Raw genomic sequence first — 23,389 nt, forward strand, 5'->3', positions numbered from 1 at the left:
CAGCCACTTATTTTCAGTGCTGTTGAGCTGCGTGGATTGTAGGCTGGGTTTAAGCCACTGCAGTTTGGGGAGCTTTCCTGGGAATCAGAAATACCCGCCATCCATTTATAAGATGAAAACCACTTCTGTGTACATGCAGTGGAGGGGGCAGTGGGTGGGCACCGTTACTTTAGCATTGATTCCAACTCAATTTACCTTTTCAAACATGTTTCTTAAGAATCATCTCAGCATCAAGCGGTGGCTTTAGAGCTGAGAAAACATGCCCCCAAATCAATCAGAAGTTATTTGGGATAAAACATTACGAAGAAAGTCAAATGACTACCAGGCAGTTAATTGAGGAGAAAGTGCCCTGTGAACTATTAGATATAATCCTGAGAAACTTAAACCAAAACTATGTGATCATGCTTGTAGTTATGTGTCTCTTGGGAGTGTAACCCTCTGCTTTGTCTTTATTTCCACAGGGAGACTGGCTTGAATGATATAGGCTTTGCTGTAGGCAGGGCCTTCAGGTTTGCTTCCCTTGCATAAAATCCAGCTGCCCTACACCTGTTTTACGCCACATACAAATCCTGTGTGCACTGCGGTCAGTTGTGTCTACCTCTAGGCTGAGCTGATGAAGCCTTTTAAGTCAGGAATAGGCTGGCTGAGCTGTGATTCCAAAGAAGGGCAAACATTGCCCAGCAGGGGTCTTTGTCTGCAGGGAAGACCCCCGCTGGGCAAGAGAATCTTGGTCCATGTACACTGATGGCCCATGTCTCAACTCCTGTCTTGCGATGCTCCCAGTGGATTGAACACGTCCATGGGTCCGTGGGACTCTCCCCCTGTTGACAGACCTAACTCAGCACTCCCTGCCCCGAGCTGGCCCTGTGAGCTGAGTGCTCAGACGGGCGTGGAGGCCGGCCCACCGTACCTTGACAGCAGCGTGTACAGGGACAGGGTTGCCCAGGGGGCCGAGCCCCTGCTTCCCCGGGTCTGACTGGTTGCCGGGCTGGGGGGCCGAGTCATTCCTTTCATTTTCTGAGCCAGAAATAAGATCCTAAAAATCCAAAGTTTAGCATTATTAGGATGCAGGAGAAAAGACCGTGTGACGTGGAAATGTTGTGGTAGAGCCTCCCACTCCCACCCCCGAGGTCTGCTGTGTTAATCCTAGCTTCTTATCTCAGGAACATCAGATTCTGTCCTCCAGCGGGAGGAGTCGTGTATATAATTTGTCATCCAGTTGAGGACACTTTTAAGAGAGAAAACAGGCATGATTAATAATTATTCCAGCAGACAGGTATAGGACTGGCCTGTTCTAGGCAAACTGGGACATCTGGTCACCCTGGGTGAGGGTTCCACCTACCTGCGGCTAGGTCTACCTGTTGGAATTGACAGTGGGATTGAAAAAGAGAGGAAGTGGGAGAAGTGGGTATAGGAACTTTGGGGGAAAGTAGGACAAGAAAAAAGTTAGATGAAACGGGGGTTACAGATGGAGGGAAGGTGTGTAGGTATGTGTATGTGTGTGTACGCATCTGGGTCTCTGTGTATTTGTGTGCATGTGTGTCTCTCTGTGTGTCTGCCTGTGTAATGTATGTGTGCATATATATGTATCCCTTTGCACGTGTCTGGGTGTATACATGTGTCTGTGTGTGTATGTCTGTGTATATGTATGTACATGTGTGTATATGTAAGTGTGTGTGTGTGTGTGTATGTGTGTAGTATCAGGAAAACCTTTACGAGAGGCACGTTCCCATATGCAGAGGACTCTGAAATGGACCAAGTGCCCTCTCTCTTTCCCCTACAATCCTAGGCCATGACTTTGAAAACGGGGCAGGGGCTGCTCCACGATCTCCCCAAGCGGCTCAGCCCTTCCCTGAGCCCCAGCACCTATCAAAGGTCTGTAGCATCCTTTTCTCTCGGAGCCCGTGCCCTCATCTGTCACATGCGGTTGCCGGATGAACTGACATAAGATGATTTTTGCATTTTGCCTGGCATTGCTCAGTGTTTGTTCCCTTTTTGCCCGCTCCGAGGGTTAAAAAGAAAAGAATGCGTCTTCTCCCCAAAGCATCTTTAAATCAGAAGCTGAGGAATTCACTGTCAGAGTAATAAGACACAAATGGTCTGATGTACTGTTTGATGTTATCAAAGAAGCTGGGCTGCAAAGACCAGCTGCGGGATGCAGGGGAAGGAAAAATGCTTTGATTATAAACTCTTGCACGATAAACGTACGGCTCTTTTGGCTCTGCTTTTTCTGTCTCCCGTCTCCCTCCTGTTCTACATTTCCTCCTGGGCAGCCTTGGCTTTGTTCTGATGGAGTGAAGAAGGGCCTGACAACGACCGGTAACAGCACAGTTTCAGGAAACAGGGTCGTGGTAAATAAGTCCTGAAACTGTCCCTGATCCCTGCATGCTTCACAGTGTAAAAATGTTTTCAAATACACTATCTAATATGGTTTAAAAAGTACAAACATCCAGCTATACAGTAAGTCCTGGGGGTGTAATGTACAGCAGGGTGACCATAGTTAACAATACTGTATTGTCTCTCTGAAAGTTGCTGAGAGAGTATATCTTAAAGATTCTCATCACAAGAAAGAAAATTTGTAACCATGTGTGGAGAGGGATGTGAACTAGACTTATCCTGGTGGTCATTTCACAATACATACAATGATATATTGTATCTATCGTGCATATTGTGAAATACACGTGTATTTCACAATACAGGTGTATTTCACAATATGTAAGATAGATACAATATCAAGCAATTATTTTGTACACCTGATATTGTATACATTGTATACATTGTGTATTTCACGATATATACAATATTGAACAATTATGTTGTATACCTGAAACTAATATAATAGTATATGTCAATTATACCTCAATTAAAAAAATGAGAAGTACACACAGATATAAAATATCTATATATAATAAAAATGAGATATCTCTATATAACTAAAATATATAAAGTAATAGCTGTTAATAAAATATACATCGTATATATAAAATATCTGATTTCAAGTCATCGAATAATTCCTGTGAGGCCAAGAGGAGTAAACTCTTCCTGAAGGGTTGGGGCTGAGGTCGGAGGGTTCTCTCCAGAGCCAGGATGTGGTGGAAGATTCGCATCTCGTTTTCCCACGAGTGCAACCCCCCCCCTCCTGTGTGGACCTCACACTCATCTCCTCTGGAGGCTCTGGGAATACCATCCTGCCAGGCCAAGGAAAGGTCCCAGCAAGCCTGGGTGTGGCTTATAGAGGGGGAGCTCCAGGTGTTGGGGGGGCCCTGCATGCTTCTGGGGCCACCCAGCTACTCAGCCTCACTTCCTTCTCTGTAACATCTAACAGAAGACGCTTGTAAGGTGCCTAGCACTGGCCCTGGTACACAGTGGGCACTTAATAATGGCAGTAGATGTTGTTAGCCACCATTATACTGCTCTTTATAAATGTGCTTTTAACAGCATGTGCAATATCCATTTCTCACATCTCGACAATCTGTGGATTTGTCCAGAAAAAGGGGAATGCTATGTTTGGGCTGGGGCTGGAAGTAGTCCTTGCTCCAGGGGTTCGGCAGGTAGACGCCTGCTAAGGGTAGAACCGGCTCGGGGCTCTGGCTTTGTAGCCAATCAGCGCCTTCTGCTCCCCGCTTCCCAGGGTCCTACAGTGGTAACTCAGTGCCTGGAAAGACCGTGGGCTTTGAAACCAGTCCTGCTGAGGCCCTTTCTCTCCAGGAGACTGTTGGTTGGTCATCTCATCTTGGGGAGCCTCATTTCTACCTTGTCTCTAAAAGTGGAGATAAAAGAGATCTACTTGACAGAGTAGATACTGAAAACATAAGTCAAAAGGGCATATTTCTGGGGATTCTCTTTCACTGTTATCTGGAAGCTTTTGCCCTTACACACAGACCCCTGGACCGAACAGGGGGAGAAGAAGCATCCAGATGATGTGCCATGAAGAGACATCTCTGGGGTCTCTAAGCAAAACAACCTCAGCACTGCTGATTTCAAGACTGAAGAGGTGACAGGCTGAGATGTGGTTTGTTTACCTGGATTTTCCCCCGAGGACCCGCCAAAGGGGTCTCTGTAGCTTTCATGTCTGGGGGGGATCCTGCTGAGCCCTGGAGGTCTTCACCTCGAGTCTGATCGGGAGAAAGCCCATCGCTGCTGTCCTCCTCAAAGGCAAATGCATCTGCTGATTTGGAGAAACTCACCTGGTTACCTGAGGGAGTGAAAGCCAAGAAGAACCGGGTCAGTGGCAGTGCTTCAGTGTGCCATCCGTATTAGGAGTACTTACCTACCTCCTTAGATGCTTCCAGTTCAAGGTAGGAGTGGAGATATACTTTAAATGACTTGCTTTCCCCTCTATTTACTCCATACAGGGGAACTTGTGTTTATAAAAGGGACACGTTTGGCAGGGACGAATGGGTGATATATTAAAGGTCTATCACCATTTATTAAACTTCATTTTCAGATGGATCCATTCCTGCACATTTTGTATGTAAGCCCCCATCTTTCTGAAGCTAAATCAGGAAAGATGAAGGAAAGAACAAGGGCCATCGGGTGCAGGAGGAGAAGGCCCCTGTCTCCCTGGGGCTTTACAACGAGAGGTGAAATTGAAATGACAGCGGGCCATTTGCATCGTGTTCAAACATAAAGCGGTGCAACCGGCACAAAATGTTTCGCAAACTTTGCTATTAAGGAGAAGCCAGGGAGCTCCTAAGTTTAAATTCCTAAGTGTCAGAAGAGCTAATGTCACCAGAATGTCCCAAAGCCCCACTCAACGAATGCATATCTGTTTATAAAAGCCATAAACGTGTCTCAGAAACTGAAGCGTCATCTTTACTTATTTATTTTTATTATTTGGATTTTGTTGTTATTCCTCTTATCTTTGTCTCTATTTTGGAAATCCCCAGTGACTTACACGTGCTCAGATTCTTCCCCAGCAGCCTGCGTGGTCTTGGGAGGGAAATCCAGACATTGGCTTGGGGACTAGGGTTACCAGACCAGGTGGGACTATCGTGACATCCTTATATGTCCCTCATGTGGTTTTTTTTTTTAATCATTTTGATCATTTATAGTACTGTGATTTTATTTATTTATTTATTTGTTTGTTTTTGGCTGCATTGGGTCTTCGCTGCTGCACGCGGGCTTTCTCTAGTTGCAGCGAGCGGAGGCTACACTTTGTCGCGGTGCGTGGGCTTCTCACTGCGGTGGCTTCTTTTGCTGCGGAGCACAGGCTCTAGGCACGTGGGCTTCAGTAGTTGTGGCACGTGGGCTCAGTAGTTGTGGTTCGTGGGCTCTAGAGCGCAGGCTCAGTAGTTGTAGCGCACGGGTTTAGCTGCTCCGCGGCATGTGGGATCTTCCCGGACCAGGGCTCGAACCTGTGTCCCCTGCATTGGCAGGCAGATTCTTAACCACTGTGCCACCAGAGAAGTCCCTCCCTTATGTTTTTTAATTGCCAAATCTCCTCTGGCTTATTATCCAAATGCACAGTACAAACTGTGCTGAGGCTACACAGCTCTTGTGACCCTCTTGCAGGCATAGCTCTTCGAAAGGAATTTATGTATTATCAGCAAAGGTTTCCAGCCCGGTATTCTGCAGTTACACTGACAAGAACTTTTGACTCAGGCTTGGGGCAGATAAGAGAGAGGAGCTCTCACTGTGGAGATTGGAAAGGCAGCAAGGAGCTGGAAGTAATGGAATGAATGTGGTTTGGGGCTTGTCATCACCACCACTGCTGGCCTCTGTCACGGACCCTCACTCAGACACACAAGTGTCAAATCAGGAGAGAGGCCGGACAAGGACAGGGCAGGTGGGAACTCCAGTCACTGGCCCGCTGGGCAGCCTGCTAACCTGGAAAGGCTTGGGGACCAGCGTTGCTGTTCCTTGGTTTCAAGGATTATTTATAAAAGTCATTATTACTTTTCTGTGATTATAGAAGTAATGTTTACTTATAAAAATTCATACCATATGAAATGTACATAACAAGGTACATAACAATCCCACTTCCGTTAATGATTTATTCCCTCTTCTAGACTTAATTCTATCCAAACAGCAAGACACGCACATATTTAAAAAGCATTTCAAACAGACAGGACTGAGTGAAAGATACTGTACTGAAACTTGCTTTTTTCACCCTACAGTGTATCTTGGAGATCTTTACACGTGAACGCATAGAGATCTTCCTCAATATTTTGGTAACAGCTACACAGTATTTCATTGTATGAATGGGAACTTTTGTTTCCCAACTTTTATTTCCCAAGGGGCCCTTATCTTTAACTATAAGAATTTTGAAATAATAGAAAAGTACAGAGAATAATATAAAACATGTGAATCACCTGAAATAAATATATGCCGGTATTTTCCTATATTTGCATCCATCAGAAACCTATTCATTTTCTAACAGAAAGGGCTTTCATCAGGTATTTGACAAATGTCAACTTTTTCTTTGCAATCAGGGGTCACTCTTCTCTTCCATCTGGTCTCTCCCACCTCCCTCCCTCTCTATTTTAAGGTCCAGAGCTAGCTCACACCCTTCCCTTCTTTTCTTACAGCAAACCCCCCGGGGCTCTGCAAAGAAGCCTCCATCTGTCATTTTCACGCAATGTGAAGGAATTTATATACCATTTTCCCTTTCTCCAGGGGATCACGTGCCTGCGATCTTCCCAGGAAGGTCCTTCCAGGAGCCTCCATGAATACGCTTCCATTGTAAACTCAACCTGTTAATTTCTTTACTTTAGAAACCACGTTTTCATTGAAATTTCAAGTCCCACTTCTAGTTGTGGAATTAAAGGCTTTGTCCCTGTTGAAAAGATGACATGTATTATTCAGGGCCAGGTGGGCATGGGATTTGGTGGGGGGGAGTGGGTGTTAAGCCCTCCCCACCTCAGAAGTCACAGCATTTCACTGGGATTTACTTGGCGTAGACCGTGAGGCAAGACCAACTCAGAGAGCCCTGCGTGTGACCTTACCAGCCCCTGGGGGCAGCCAGCCTGCCCTGCCCAACAGGACCCTCCATGGGAGAGCTGTAGCATCTTACACTCCCTCCCCACTTCCTTCAGTCTGAACGGTAGGGATCTTCTCTGTGTCATCTGACACTTCGTGTGACAAAGAAGACGCCCCCGCCCCCTGCCACCTCCACCCGCATCGAGGATCATGTCCCAAACGCATGCAAATGAGAGGGAATTAACCAAACTGCAAAGTTGTCCAAGCGTTCTAACACGCATGGAAATATCACAAGAAGGGCGGGGATGGGAGAAAGAGAGAAAATTTCTCTCTTAATCCCCCAACTATCCCCCTTCAATAGTTTCAAGGGGAAAGATAACAAATGGTAAAAACAGTGGTTTGCATCAGCAGTTCACTTAGCAGTGGCAGCGGTAACAGAAACAATCAACTTGTGTTAGGCCTTAGAACGGTCCAGGAAGTCAGAGGAAGGACCACATTCTCTCATCTCTGTTTTGCAGACAAGGATATTGGAAGATCCAGGTCCCCCAGTTCTTTAGAGACTGAGCTAAGACACAGGCCCAGCCTTTGTATGCTCAGAGCCTCCAGCAGAGGGGGAGGCAAAATCAATTTCCCTCCCGGGAGGTCAACAGATACATGTTGTTTAGGGAACATCGCAAGACCCACTGGGTTGGTGGCAGTGGGAGGGGTGGTGTAGAAACCGGCCAACGTCCATTTCTTTTTCGGCACACACGTACTAGGGACGGCTCCATCCTCCACAACATCTTTTACTCGAGTTTTTGAGATCTGAAGGACTGAACGTGACATCTTGACTGTGAGAAGAAAGAAGGCAGGCGATCACTTCGATCTCATTGCCACTGTCTCAGAAAAGGGACTGGGAGGACTGTGAAGCCCTGTTGTTGTGGCCATAAATCAGCGTGTCCTTTTCACTTTGGCACCTGCCTGGAATGATGTGGAAAAGTCTAGAAGTAGAGTGTTTGGAATAAAGGAGTTGGTAACCAGTCCCATTTTCCCCAGAATTGGATGGAACATTCCTCAACTATTTTGTTCACTTCCAGCCTTCCCACTCAGAGAGGAGTAGAGAGAAGCAGAAGTATAATCAGATACAGTATGGTGAAGATATGGAAACCACGAGAAGGATGCTATCTGTCTATCTGCACGGGACACAACCGGAGAACTTGTCAAGGACTAGACTGCCTGGTGAGTGCTGTTGCTGGCTAGCAGACAAAGGGGATAGAGATGTGGGTTGTCCAGGCAGACTCACTCCCAGACAAGGTGGGATGGAGCTGAGCCTGAAATGACGGTGGACAGGATGACAGAAAGGAGGAGGGTACCTGGCAAGAGTTGAGGGGCACAGAAGGGAAGTTACAGGGTGTTGATGAGCAGAGTTGGGGTGGGAAGGATGAAGAAGTAACTCTTCCAGCCACCAGAGTGGATTGCTTTAGGATCCAGTTCCCGGAGACACACAGCTTCAAGAAGTCTACTTTACAAGTGACATCAATCATTTAAAGAGGTTCCTCTGCTTAAGTCAAGGAAGAAGCCATGAGTACATGCAACTGTATACATGAAGAAGCCATGAGTACATGCAACTGCATACATGAAGAAGCCGTGAGTACATGCAACCACATACAGGGTAGTTGTTTACACCTGAATGAACAAACACAGGGTGAAGACCAAGGCCCCCAAAATGACTCCCATCTAGTTTCTAAAAAGCATGTTGTACCAGGTCAGAATAAGCCGACAGACACACTGAGGACCACTCAGAGGCTGTCCACACTCAAAGAGCCGACCACGGGGGCCCTGCCACTCCCCCAGCACCACAAAGGGCTTGGATCTCTGACTGCGAGGCCAGAAGGTGAGCGACAGGGCAGAGAGATGAGCCCACACTAGGCTCAGCCCCTGCTGAGGAGAACGGTGACAGCAAGAGGCCCCCGAGCGCGTGGCAGTGGCTTCCTTTGGAGCTGAGGTACGTGGTGTTCAGGGTGGTCAGTGTGGGCCAGACAGGTTGGTTTGTTTCTCGGTTCTACCACTGCAGTGGTGGAGTGACTGTTGATGAATTACTCAACTTCTTAGAGCCTCAATTTCCCCATCTATCAAAAGGGAAACATCATCATAGTCACCTCTCGGGGTTTTGAGGCTTAAAATAACACATGTAAAAGCACTGAGCTTTACATGTTTTATATGTTATTCACATGGTCCCTGACGCACACGTGTCCAGTCATTTCTAGCTGCCGTTGTTGTTATTGTTTTTGGTAGCAGTGTCTGCTTGTCTCAAGTTCACCACGATCAAAAATAAAATAGGACTTCCCTGGTGGCGCAGTGGTTGAGAGTCCGCCTGCCGATGCAGGGCACACGGGTTCATGCCCCGGTCCGGGAGGATCCCACATGCCGCGAAGCGGCTGGGCCCGGGAGCCATGGCCGCTGAGCCTGTGCGTCTGGAGCCTGTGCTCCACAACGGGAGAGGCCACAACAGTGAGAGGCCCGCGTACCGCAAAAAAAATAAAAAATAAAAAAAAATAAAGCAAAGACCACCCAAGAGGCAGTTTATCCTGTGGTCAGCTTTGCAAAGGTCAGCCCAACTCCGGAGCCAGAAACACTGAGAGGCTCATCCCGGGAAAGCAAAGACAGACCTTCCCCAGAGCAGAAGGAGTGTCACAGGAAAGGCTGCGCGCTCCCCCCTCTCCTGCCCGGTTCAAGGCGGGCTCGGCAGAGAGGGACGAAGGTCACCTTATCTGGCTGCTTCAGGAACAAGCAGAGTCTGTCGGCTCGTGCTGTGACCCTGGGCCCCTGCTCCAACCCCCCACGGCGGGCGCGGGGCTCACTGGCAGCTGTGGGAGAGCAGGGCGCTGGCTGTTGTCCCTGGAGACACGTCAGGCGCTGTGATGACAAGGACCTGCTTCTGGAAGCCCTGACTCACCCCCAGGCTATGCCCACGGGGCTGTCTCTGGGCACTGGCCCCTTGGGGATCTCGGCCTGGCCACTCGGCGCTTTCCCCCTCTTTCTCAGAAGTGACTGGGTGAATGAGTCAGTTGGACCTTCCTCTGCATAAACATTTAAAATTCCAAGATGAAAATGCGATCGCTAGAGTCCTGGTTACCTTTCCGCTGGGACCCACACCAGGGGCTGGAAAGCATGGGGTGGGAACGTGAGAACAAACTCCACTCGCTTATCTGTTTGCAAGCCTGAGCAGTGCTCGCATGACAGCTATTTTAATTCATGATCAGACTTCCTCATGTCCTCCTGGAAGAGACTGAAGCCAAATCCACTTCCTAAGGAAGGAGGTGGTCAGGTGACAGTAGCTATAATTTAAAAGTGCCTCTTGCCTAAAGAGATTTCAGTACACTGGAGATACCATAGTCTGGAGGAGATGGATTATGTTGTCCAACAAAGACCGAACCCACTGCCTTTGAAGGGGATCAGATGCCTTTAGGATGGAAATAGATGAAAGTGGAATTTTGGAGGAACAAGCATTCTTTGTCCTCAGATCCCAGGCACTTTAGAAATTGGCTTAAAGTCTCTAGATAGACCCTGATGCTAGGAACACACGAGTTGTGAAAAACAATTTAGCTGCATAAACACTTGTCTTGTAACAGCTTTCGAGGCTAATTCTCGAGGAACAAATTCTTAGGTGGGCAAAGATACATTAGCACTGTCTCAGAGCACCCTAACTTTCCTCCCTGTCACCGCCCCCCTCAAAGCTACTGGCTTCCTACTTCTCTTTTCCCACCCCCTTTCCAGAACCTTCCTCAGAAAAGTATTTATCACGTATGCCTCCGTGTGTTTCTTTCCCCCAAGGATTATTCACACTTTGGAAATAATTTCTCATTATGGAATGATAGATTTTGTCCACGAGAAAGTTATGCCAAAGCAAACGACGCTACCATCTGCCTTAGGGCCATGGTTATTGTCTATTTGTCTTAAAAATGCATGATCGAAGAGTGATTAGACTTCCAGAGTCTCTGAAGAATGACTGGATACTTAATAAACGAGAATTTTTGTTCTGTTTAGTTATAAAGTCTGAGCCTTGGGCTTATAGGTGAGCGAAGACTAGTGTAGGATCTTTTAGAAAAATGTACACGACACTTGTAAATGGATGACTCCTGGGCCATCCCTAGTGGACAGAAATGTTGCTTTCCTGTGTTGAAGGGTTACGGTGATAAAAAAGAACTGCTTTATCTTTGATAATGGCGCTGTATACTCTGAATCACAGGTTCAATTAAAAAAAAAAAAGAGCTGAAAAGCAGACTCAGGCATTCAGGTGGGAAGCCTGGCTCAGTTCAAGGAAAAGATGAGGACGTTTCGGGGGGGGGGCGGAGCTTGTCCACTAGAGCAGGATGCCGGGACCCTTCCACTGTTTGAAGAGTTGGGAAAGCCAGCTGCGGTTCTCTTTTACCCAAGCAGAAGCCAGCTTACTTGGTACCTAAGGGATGCTCCTGGCAAGTGAAGAAGATACCCGGATGACCAGAGAGAGGATTAACAAGCTTGGAGTAGGGCTCTCAAAACTGAGGGATACTAAGTGACAATGACCACGTGTAAGCAGTACAAAGCCAGGCTCAACTCCAGTGTATAGTTTCTGTTCTCGTAAATCATCACTCCCACATAATAATTGTTGCATTTGGAGTTCTGGCCTGACAGAGAGTGGCTGTTAGAGGTTTTCTAAGAAGGAGAAACAGGGAAACAGGTGTATGTTCTGAGATGTAGCCACGAGGCACCCCAAGCCTCCTTTTGTGTCAGTAAAATCACAAGGCCCCCTCTTCATCCACATTGCGTCACTTGGTCACACAAGCCTATGTTTCCTCCCCCTGGAATCTGTAAAATTCTACCTGATTCAGAAAATAAACTTGCAGGCTGGAAGACGGAGGGCTAGCTGGCACCCCAGAAAGGAAAGTTTGGGGGGAAACGATTTGCTACAGTCATTCAGCTGAGTGCAAGAGCGGGGGAACATCTGAGAAGGAGAAGAAAAATCCCAGAGTAGGGGCTGGTTCCCTGTCTACAGTATCCTTCCCTCCCTGCACTGAGAGAGGTTCTGGATTATTGTATGTTTGGGATGGAGAAGAGTTGGTCTTGAATAAAACCGGGAGGGAGGAAGACAGTGAGTGTTTCGCTCAGGGCTTGGCAGAAACACAGACGCACAGCTGCAGAGGGAGCTGGAAAATGTAAACACATCTGGAAAGGCACGTGCACAGAGGAGGAAAAATACACAGATGCCAGGAGAAGGATACACAGAAAACCACAGCCCTGAGTCACCACTTCACCGAGGGTGGATGATGTGACCCCAAGAAGTGACAGATAGGTGAGGGGTCGGCATCATCACCACCACTGGACGGGCTACTCAGAGCGCTGTCTCTACAACTGGTCGCTGAGCAACTCCCTCTGCCTCTATGACACTTCATAGGATGCCACGGCCTTGCCCATAGAAATTCACGCACATTCAAAGATTACCGCTAGAGAGGCTGAGGCATGGACGTTCCTTGGATGAGGTCAACCTATATCCTCCACCTCTTTCGCTAGCTATGCCTTTTCTTTATTCTTCACAGATCCCTGCCTCTGTCTTACATATTCCTACATGAGAGCTTCCTAGCCCTCTTCGCTTCTTATACATCCTTCATACCCCCAGCTCCCCCTTCAAACCCCGTCTACTGGGCACTCCTGATTCTCTGCACCCTGCACAGTTTCTATTTTTACAGCATCTATCACCTTTTATTAGGATATATAATTATTTATGGGTTTTGTGCATTGTCTGTGTCTGCTGCACTATAATATAAGCTCTGTTAGAGCAGAAATTTTTGTAGGTTTGTCTAGTGTCTGACACCTAGAAGATGCTCCATAAATATTAAATGAAGAGCTAAATAAATGAAAGGGGAATCTTATCGAGGCCATCAGTTTAAATTACCATACACACTAAAGTCTCCCAAGTCTACAGGTCTAGACCAATACTTTCTTCTGAAGTCTAGTTTGATAGAACCTACTGCTTATTGAATCCCTGCCCTTGGAGTTCCTGTAGACCTATCAGCTGCAACAGTTGAAACGGGAATTCATCATCTCTCCCCAAATCTGCTCCTCCACTCAGGGTCCCAATCTTGATACATGGCTGCCATTTACTCATCTGACCAAGAGGGAAACCTCGGTGTCATCTTTGATCTTCCTTTTGTTCACATTGACATATTCTACTGGTCATCTAATGATGCAATGTCAGTTACCTCTCAGATGCTCTTTTTTTTGTACCCACAGCACGACTCTTGTTCAGACTCTTAACTAAAAGCTGTTCATCAGATTTTATGTTCCCCCTTCTGAAGTACAGAGATATTGCTGTGAAATCACTGTTCAGCCAGGGAACACCACCCCTGCCAGCCATGTGTACTGTTCTCACAATGGGATGTGAGTGGAAGTGATGTGTTCATTTCCAGGTTGAGGCTTTTTAAATGTGTGGGTGGACCTTTTCATTTTTTCTTTCCTCTTCACTGGCTAGATCCAGAGGATGATGAGACTGTAGGGCACAGGTTGGCCAAATTAGGGCCTGTGAGCCTGCTGTCTGTTTTTGTAAATAAAGTTTTATTGGAACACAGCCATGGCCATTTGTTTACATATTGCTTATGGCTCCGTTCCCACTACAGCAGCTGAGATGAGTAGCTGTGACAGCTTAGAGACCTCAGCTTATTCTTTAAGAAAACGTTTGCCACCCTGGCTCTGGGGGATGGTGGAGCAGCAAGACCAAAGGAGCTTGTGTGCCTGAAGGGTTTGCTATCGAGGAAAACCCTCTCTGGACTATTTATGAACAAGAAATAAATGTCTATTGTTAAGCAGCTGAAATTTTGTGGTTTGTTTAGCAGCCTCTGTTATCCCAACTAACAACAAAAGAGATGTAAAGTCTCAAGTAAAATACTAGAAACTTCTAGGGAAAAAAATCCAAGTAGGATTTATTTCCAGAAATGCAAGGATGATTAGGAAAGATAGCAATACCACATTGCTAGATCAAAGAAAGAAACCCATATGATCATCTTTTCATGTGTGTTGAAAGCATTTAAAAAACTCAGCATCCGTCTTGCAAGCTATTCTTAGTGGAACAGAATAGAGAAACACTTCCTTAGAATATCTTCCTCTAGCACAAGTTAGTGTCATATTTAGAGATGAATGACCAGAGGAATTCCCACTGAAGACTGAATCAACAAATGTTATCATTGGGCTTCCCTCGTTGCACAGTGGTTAAGAATCCACCTGCCAACGCAGGGGACACAGGCTCGAGCCCTGGTCCGGGAAGATCCCACATGCCACAGAGCAACTAAGCCTGTGTGCCACAACTACTGAAGTCTGCGTGCCTAGAGCCCGTGCTCCACAACAAGAGAAGCCACTGCAATGAGAAGCCCGCGCACCACAATGAAGAGTAGCCCCCGCTCGCCACAACCAGAGAAAAGCCTGCGCGCAGCAACGAAGACCCAACGCAGCCAAAAAAAAAAATTGTTATCATTAACATAACAAATATATAACATTATATAATATTGCTTTTGAAGCACTGGCAATGTACCAATAATAATAATTGTCTACTATGTAATATATCAATAATTTTTAAATTATATAATGAAATATTGCATAATGTAAAATAATATAAATTATATGTGCTTTATATAATTCATACATATATATATGTAAGATATATACCTACATGATATAAATATTTTACATATGATAAAATATATATAATTAGATTTGTATAGTATATTATACTATTATAACATATATCATTTACAAATACAAATAATTTATAAATAAAATACATAAAATTATATTGAATTTATATTATGAATATACTGCACGTAACTTTTAAAATAATGTTAATTGTGTAATTTATTAATAATTCCATGATGTTGCTTTTCAACAACCAGCCAGTGCTCCAAGGCAGAAAGAAAAAACAAACAGGAGGCACATCTTCATTATTTGTAGATGATGTAATTGCCCATGCAAAAAATTAAAGATAAAATGAGATACTATCAGAACAATTAAGAAAATCTTCAAAGATGCCCAGTTACAAAATAAATGTGCAAAATTAAGAGGTTTCCAATATGTAAGTAATAACTGATGTGAATTTATTTTAAAAAACCTTACTAAGGGAAATAAAAGAAGACTTGTAGAGGTGAAAAGAGATACTATCTTTCTGCCTCAGAAGAATTAATATATTTTAAACCTATGAATTCACCATAAACTAACCTATAAATTCACTGCAATCCCAAACAAAATTCTAATAGGATTGAGGTTGGAATATAATAAACTGATTCTAAATTTCACCCACCATATACTTGTGAGAGTAGCCAAGAAACATTAGAAAAATCAGACCAATGTAAAGAAACTTGTGAAGACAGATATGAAGACAAATTATAAAATACACCACTAAAACTGTGGAAAAAAGAAAATTAGACCTGTCTCTTAAACCATACACTGAAATAATTTAATATGCAATAAAGACTGAAATATAAAAATGAAGTATATACATGTTAGAAGACAGTATAGGTGAATAACTCTATTCTTGAGGTAGGAAGTGTTTTCGATAAGCAATAACAAATTCAGAAACTACAAAGTAAAAGATTAAGAGATTGCACTACACAGAAATTAAAAACTGCTATAGGTAAAATACACTACACACAAAATCAAAAGGCAAAGGACAGAAACGAACAAACAAACAAACAAACAAACAAAGCCAACAATAAAAGGCAAAAGACATGCTGGTAAAAGGATGTGTAATACCTATGACAGATGGAGGATTAGCTTTTTTTTTTTTAATATATATAAATAGCTTTTATAGTGAGGGAAGAAAATGCCCAGTAGAAAAAAGGAATAGCCACGAATTGCCAATGACACAAAATCACATGGAAAAACATCATCTCTCTATAAACCAAAGAAGGCAATTTAAAATGAGATATTTTGCCTATCATATAAAAATCAAAGATAAATTTGCATGCATGGAATAAATATAATGTTTTAATAAATGATAAGAGATACGCGATAGAGATCTTTTCTGTCCTAGATCTCATCAAAGTCAAGACGGGGATGGTGCACCGTTGACTGGGCTAGTCCAAGGTCAAAGGCACAGGATATTTAGTGTGGACCGAGAGAGTAAAGAAGAGAGAAAACCACGGTGGGATATTTAATGGGTAGTGATGAGGATACTATCTCCCCTAGAGCTGATTCTTCCATATTTACAGGTTCCAAATACAAAATTCATGTGGCCTCTGACTGGTTGGGTGCAAGATTTTAGAATGTGGATAAGTTTAACAATGAACTTAGCATTTAATAAAACATCTTTGTGCATAATATTGGACAAGGTGTCAAAACATTTAAATGTACATTGCTTATTATATATCAGTCATTCTTAGAGCTTTTGTAGGCTTCATTGGAAGAGTGTAATTTGCCCGTGGCAATGCCAGGATCCCCTTTCTTCCTTCTACCATGGTTTTCCCAGATTCCACCTCAACACCTCTGCGAATGAATTCAGGACCCTCTGGCTGTTTGGATCCATGTGGCCTCAACTGTTCCAAAGGTCTACAAAATGATTTTACGCAGCTGATGAGAGAATTAACGTTTGTGTCTCCTCTTTAAGTATCTGTACTTCAACCCTCTAGCACGCATGTGTTTTCACGTGCTTAAAGAACTGACCCTCACTCCCAAGAGCCCATGAGTTGGGCTGGTTGGGTAGTCACCTTGGAGAAGTGAAGGGACCTGGGGAAGCCCCAAGCCACAGCACCCGAACTGGGCTTAGCGGCCAGGTCTTCCCGTTCAGGTCCAGCGCTCTTTCCACTCTGCCAGCCTACAGCCCTTTAAAAGAGGAAGGGCGGAGAGTGCCATGACTCCCAAGTGATGGAACCTTGCAGGGAAGATGTTTTGAGGTTGCAAATCAAGTCAGCTCCCCAACCTGCTTGACCAGAACCAGACTGGTCTATGTTAACCTGACTTTGGAGGCTGAGTGGGTTTCAGTTTCTTCCTCACTCCCCGGACCTCTGGTTATGGGGAACACTCTGGAACAGCGACCCATGGATTGACTCTTGTCTAGTGAGAGGTCTTCACCCCCAGGGCCCCAGCATTTCAGAGCCATGGCTGCCCTCAGACCTCAGCACGGAGGGAAGCGTGCCATTCATTTGTGCTACCTACCTTTTATGGCCTCTTTCACAGCAGAATCCACAGGGAGTATGTTCTTCTCCACCAGCTCCAGGGGCCCCGGCCGGAGAGCGATTTTTTCATTGAGGTCATCTGCAAGTCGGGCTCTTTTCAGCTTCATCTGAGCAGTTGGAACGGATCTCTCTGCAGTGGAGGCTAAGGGGTTAAAATCAAAAGGGTCAGCTCTAGAATTTGATGTCATTTTTGTGGGGGTTTTTTTTTTTTTGCTTTTGTAACCCAAACACTCTGACACATTGTACTCCACCATCCTAATAATTTTTCAATGCAATCATCCTCATTTCACATGGATTAGCAGCGAAGACTAGACACTTCCAAATAAAGGCAAATAGAGAAGCACAGAAGAGTTAGAGAAACTTGCTTTGTGAGGATTTGGGGGGAAAAATATGCAATTTGGCGATTCTGTAAGTAAGTAGTCCACGGGGCCTGTATTGCTTGCTGACACTAAACTATGGCATTTGCATGCAAATCCTGTCTATATATTGCCCAGCCCAGGCTGAGCTGGCAGTAAATATTATCTATTATTATCATTAATTGCAGTAGTGTGACTTCTCAAGAGTTTTAGACTTGTTGAGGTTGTGATACTAACTGATTCAAATGTCCAGGTCCAGTGGTAAAAGAAAAACAATTTTGGGGGGGAATAGTTATTTAATTCAACAGGGATTTTAAAAAATTGAATTTATCCAACAGGCAGTTTCTCATCTTTGGGAGGGTGGGAAAGGTCACTGACAAGCCCTGAATCACTGGTCTATTCCTCTTTGGGTGAGTCCCTGACTTATTTCTGTGCAAGAACGTGGAAGAGAATCTTGTGAGCCGGTGGTTGCTATAACGCAGGACTGGAAGTTAGGGTTCCACGAGTTTGTAGCTTTCCGCTCAACTCTGCAAATTTTGAAGTTGAGACCTTTACGGACGTCCTGGTCCTATTGTTCTGTTAATATCCATCTACTGACCCAGGCTTAGTGTCTGGCCGCTGCTCTAGAAATCTCCACACAGGGGAGGGCTAGGGATGTCTCATGGTTGCAACAGGTCAGACTTGCTTAGAAGCTACATCTGCAAAGCACTCGATGTGGGATGGAGAAAACATCAATATTCCAAACCCCCAAATAGAAGTTTCTAAGCCCAAATCCTCTCCCAACTACCCGTCAGGCCAGTGCAAGGGCTTCTGCTACACCCCCTGCCTCAGGGATCTTTCTGACCCATCCTGCACAGCCATACAGGATTCATCCTCAGAAAACACTCCTTTCTTGCATCCCCTCCAAGACGGTCCTCTCCATCCGTCTCTCAGCCCGGTTTCGCAGGCTCGCCACAAACCGAATCCACCCCCTACGTGACCTGAGATGGTTGATGCCCCAACTCCCACTCCAGCGAGCCCGGTCCTTTGCCTTCTGCCCCCTGCCCCCCATCTTCCTGAGTTCACCTTTGTACCTTTGCCTACTTTGTCTCCCCGCCCTAACAAAGTCTTCCTGACTCCTGTTCTTATAGCTTCCTTCTGCTTCGATGACCCCCAGCAGTTACAAGCATTGGTCCCTAATCTTATATCGCTATTTCCAAAATCAGACCATGAACCCTTGGAGGGCAAGGGTCATTTATAATCTAGCAGATCCTTGGTGCTCCAGGGGGCCAATTCCCAATTTCTGTGGGGGGAAGGGTGGGTTTCATGGGAACCAACAGAGACTAAACTTGGGGTTTCTGTGGTTCATAGCCTGACATTTTAATTCAAGACTGGACTGATACAACAGATAATGCCTTCTTGATTATAATATTATACGTACGTATTGTTGTAAGTGTGGAAAACGCTAAAACATTATGCAAAAGAAGTGAAAGCATTAGGAAACTCCCCACTTAGGGTCAACTGTTTTTAATAACTGGGCATCTTTCTTAATTACTTATACAGTATTTATTGGTAAGTCTGTATTTTTTCATCATAGAATCTGACTGTAAATACAATTTATGTATATATTTTTGCCTCCCTGATTTTGACTGTAAATATAGTTTTGTTTTCTGGTCTCCTCACTAAACATCATTTTGTAAGGCTTTTCTCATTAAAACATGATCCTTTTAAAGCCTCATTTGTGGTAGCTGCAAGTTATTCAATCACACGGACGGTGCATAATTTATTCAGTCTCTCTACTATTTTTTGACGTTCCACTGATTTCAGTGTGTCACTATTTAAAGTAATTACATGATAAACATCATTGTACATAAATCTTTGTATGTCTGATTATTATTTTTTTGATACAATACTAGACATTTATTACTGGTATGAAGGATAGACATTTTAAAGGAAGTTGATATATGTTGGACACTCCCTATGTGCTCAGAGAAAATTGGGAGGTGGCACAGCTCAGAATGAATGCCAAGTCTGGTACTTCTTGGCCACTATATGGCTTCCCAATTTGACCATCTACATGGCCTCAAATGACTAGATGAGAGCTCAAAACCACCACTTTGGAATGGCAGGGGACCCTTTCTAAGGGGGGTTAGCAATTGTGCAGAGACAAAGAACCCTGGAAAATGGCCCACGCTCCATTCCCACTGATGGGCCCCAGTTTATGACTTTGGACAACCTTACCTTGGAGAATGTGCATTTTCACCACGTCTGCACAGTCGGACCTGTTTCTGACCTTGTGCTTCAGGGTGTCTTCAGCCTGTCAGACACAAACACAGAATGAATTCTGCTATCAACCTCATACAGTTGAGTCACCTAGTTTTAACTTTAAAAGAAACCCCTTTTCTCTCAAAGGGAAAAAGTCTCTTTTTGTTTGTTTTTTGTTTGACAAATGCAACATGCAAATATCTCTGTTCTCCTACGTCTTGACGAAGGAGGGCTCACAAAAACCTCTAATAATTTTAGGATGGAAAAATAAGATAAAGAGGTCAAAAGCTTGGGTCCACCTCAGCGCTCCAAACTTAAAGGCCAGGCAGGTACCTAATCATAAAATATTAATAAAACTGTGGTGATACTACACTGCTTTTGCATGAGAGTCAATCCTATTCCACTGCCTCTTAAAAGAGTCAGAAATTAACTAGAGTCAGAGATGAAATGTAACCTCAATCCATCCAATATAACATGACAACATGTGCCCTCCTCCTGTTTTGCCCTTGATCTCTCTCTCAAGACGTGAAAATGTAAATCCTGCAGACTGAGACCCACTGTAAGCTGGGAGGACACTTAGAGATGAGTTATCTACTGAGTCTCATGGCTTTCTTGATGACGGAGCTGTCTGTAGGGATGGCGTTGGCTGTGGCAGGGCCACAGCTGGACCTCAGGGCTCTGATTTCTAGTTCTGGGTTTTTATCCCACTATATTGAATCTCTTAATTGGCCCCCCGAGAGGAGTCTGGGGATCACTCCAGTTCTGAGGAAAGACAATTATTCTCCAGGCAGTAGGAAGCCCAGCCTCTCACGAGTGAGTCTGAAGAGTCCCAGAGCTCTGCTCGTTCTTCCAGCCCCTCCCCTCAGGCTAAGACATCCCAGGAGAAAGATACCTAATGGCCTTTCCTTCTACATACACTGCTGATGCCTGCTCAATAGCACTTATTGTATTGATAAATTCAAGTTGCAGAGATTTGCTCTGAAGGTACAGAATATACAGAATATTCCCCCCCCCACAAATGCTAAAAGAGAAATAAACAGAATTCCTTTTGCCTTTAAATAGCCGTGAATAAGCTCTGTATCTGCAGGCCCTACCCTACCACTGAATTGGATTTAAAATAATCTGATTGTTGCTGAGAAAAGCCTGTCATGAAAGAGAGGGCAGCTTGCGACACACCTTACCTCCCTGTTTCATGTCTCTCTGACCCCCGCCGCATCCTTGCAGGGATACCCCCCCGACATCAGAAAGATGGGGGACATTTTCTTAAAGCTCATAAATACCAGCTTCAGAGCCAATACTGTTGATCCCATTTCCACAGTTTTCAGTTTCTAGGAGGAAGATTCCACACGGTGTGCGGGGAGGGGACCAGCAAATCGGTTGAGTTTGCAGGAGAAATTCTACCCGCTTTCCCCCAAGCTTAGCATTCAGAGATCCAGAGCCTGGAGTCTGAGTTCAGAAAGGTGGGACGTTTGCAAACAGTTACCTTGCCACTATCCAAACGTTTTCTTTGCTCATGGAATTCAGGTGGGCTTTTCAGGGCTGAAACAGAAAGACACAGACGTGAGCAGAGAGGGCTTGGGGCCGGGAGCGGCGTCGCGGTGCTGGCCGGTGTGCTTGCCGAGCGGTGCACAGTGGGGATGTGATGGACATGTGATGGCCTTCATCAGGCCACAAGCAATGGAAGAGGAAAGGCCTGGAGGTCACCAGCTTCCCTGCAGCCGGAGAATCCAGAGGAAGGCAGACGTCAGCCTCAAACAAGAGGAGCAGCAGAGACAGAATACGCGACAGGAAGAGAAGTGGCAGAGACAGGGCATTCCAAGGTCCTGAGTGGGGACAGGCCTGGGGGAGGAGACCAGGCAATGCTCTAGCTTCAGGGGAGACTGGGGTGACTACCACCCTCTCTGACTTCGCTCTGCCCTTGAGTGCGCAAGTCTGGGTGGAGACTGCAGTCTGTGAGGGACCTCGTCCCACGTTGCAGGAGGGGACTTGTCCTTTGGGGTCAGGGAGTTGGCTGGTGGGGTAGGAACATGCAACCAAAGGGCAGTGAGTGAGAAGCACAGAATCAGACTCTGAGGGCTGGAAGGGACCTTGGAGATGGTGAAATACAGCTCCAAGCCTGAGCGGAATGGGGAAACGGAGGCCCACAGAACGGGACTGCCTCGCCCAGGGTCCCACAGGTAGGGCTAGGAGCCTAGGTCTTCTGACAACCTAACTTCTTTCAGGGTGTGATGCTCAAAACACTAACAACCAGTAGACAGGGCACTGGTCCCTCACAGCAGCCGGAAACAACCTGGACCGAACGCCAGCCTCCCTTCTTTCCAAGACCCACTGCTCCCTTTCCCAGCTCCCAGCAACTCCTCAGGATGATGCACTGAACTTTTGACTTTGCAAAGCAGTAGAACATCGTTCAGCAAAATTCTACCTTTTTACTGGTTTTCCTGATCCCCTGGAACAGTTGCAACCAGAAGCCATAAAGGACCACCTTTCATCAGAAGTGATGAGGCAGATCAGAGGTTAGAGAATTGCATCAGATATTTTTCTGGATAGTAGGTCTGGACAAGTGGGCGAATCACGTGATCCAGATTTCTAATGTTTACTCCCACAGATGTCAGCTCTCAAGCTGCAGGCAAGAAAATATTCTTCCACACTTTGGCTGGCATAAAAAAATTGGATTTCTAGCCAGATGGGCACTTGGGGCTGTGTGTGTGTGAATGTGTGTGTGTGTGTGCATGTGCGTGAGTGTGTGTGCCTCATTCAGCCTTAAGGCCATGCCAAATTTGAGCCCAGCTCTCAGATGGGCTTGCTGGACAGCAGGCAGACTCCACTGTGGTCCTGGCAACTGCTCGACCACGTTATCCTCTATTGAGGATGCTGCTTGGGAAGCTACTAAGGCATCTCTAAGTCTTCCTGTCTCACCCCGACATCTGCAATGTTGACCAAAGGATCGCACAGAATAGTCCCACCTGGCTGCCTTGTGCCAAGGAGAATGGACAAGCACTATTCTCCTCAATCTAACCAGAGACTAAGAGGCTTCCTTTCTCATAGGAAAAAAAGAATCAACTGTTGCTTGACTATCATATTTCCCATTGATCTAACAGCCCCAGTTTCTCTTTGCTGCTTTTCACTCTTAAAATGAGCCTCTCTGCCAACCCTGTCCTTTTCAATGGCCTCTTTCCCCCTCCCTGTCTCCTCACTCAGTGGCTCTGAGCAATCATCTGGAAAACTGCAGGCCTGCCGCATTGCTCATGCATTTTCTCTGATTTGGGTCTGGCCCTCATCCTGAGTCAGGAGGCTTGCCGTTATTTGCACTTAATCACAGTTGCAATTTATATTGATGGAGTTTTGAAACCATCTCCCATTTCCCCAGGCAACCAGATGCTAGGAATCTGCTTGAAGTCCAGTGGGTCCTGGTGAGTCTGTACAATCGGAACCCATAGGTCTGCACCTCTGTCCGACAGTCTGGTGGTCACCTAAGTAGGTATTATATATTGGTGTGGCTTAATCTCTTCCATAATCCAGAAAAGGAATTGATCTCAGTGTGGCCTTATTAAGTGGTTAAAAAGAGCAACACAGCCTTTGCCTTAAGAAGCAACCCTAAGGGAACAGCATGAATCTATCTTGAGATTGCTCTTACATTCCAAACTCAATTGGTTTTAATTGGGCTTAGGACTTAGGGGCAGTTCATCTGGTTCT

At 45.4% G+C, this 23,389-nt stretch overlaps 1 protein-coding gene across 3 annotated transcripts in view; it reads right to left on the minus strand.

Annotated features, from left to right (window-relative positions):
* Positions 1–23,389, minus strand: part of MYOCD (myocardin) — a gene marked incomplete at both ends in the record, with an annotated part of 89,289 nt that overhangs the window by 23,525 nt on the left and 42,375 nt on the right. For all 3 annotated transcript variants that reach the window (XM_079726411.1, XM_079726410.1, XM_079726412.1), the window contains 5 exons: positions 911–1,036; positions 4,023–4,195; positions 17,077–17,238; positions 19,673–19,748; positions 21,180–21,235. In XM_079726411.1, coding sequence (XP_079582537.1) covers positions 911–1,036; positions 4,023–4,195; positions 17,077–17,238; positions 19,673–19,748; positions 21,180–21,235 — 593 coding nt within the window. The remainder of the gene's footprint in view (positions 1–910; positions 1,037–4,022; positions 4,196–17,076; positions 17,239–19,672; positions 19,749–21,179; positions 21,236–23,389) is intronic.

The sequence above is a fragment of the Hyperoodon ampullatus genome (genome assembly GCF_949752795.1).
Source record: "Hyperoodon ampullatus genome assembly, chromosome: 19".
NCBI lineage: Eukaryota > Metazoa > Chordata > Mammalia > Artiodactyla > Ziphiidae > Hyperoodon > Hyperoodon ampullatus.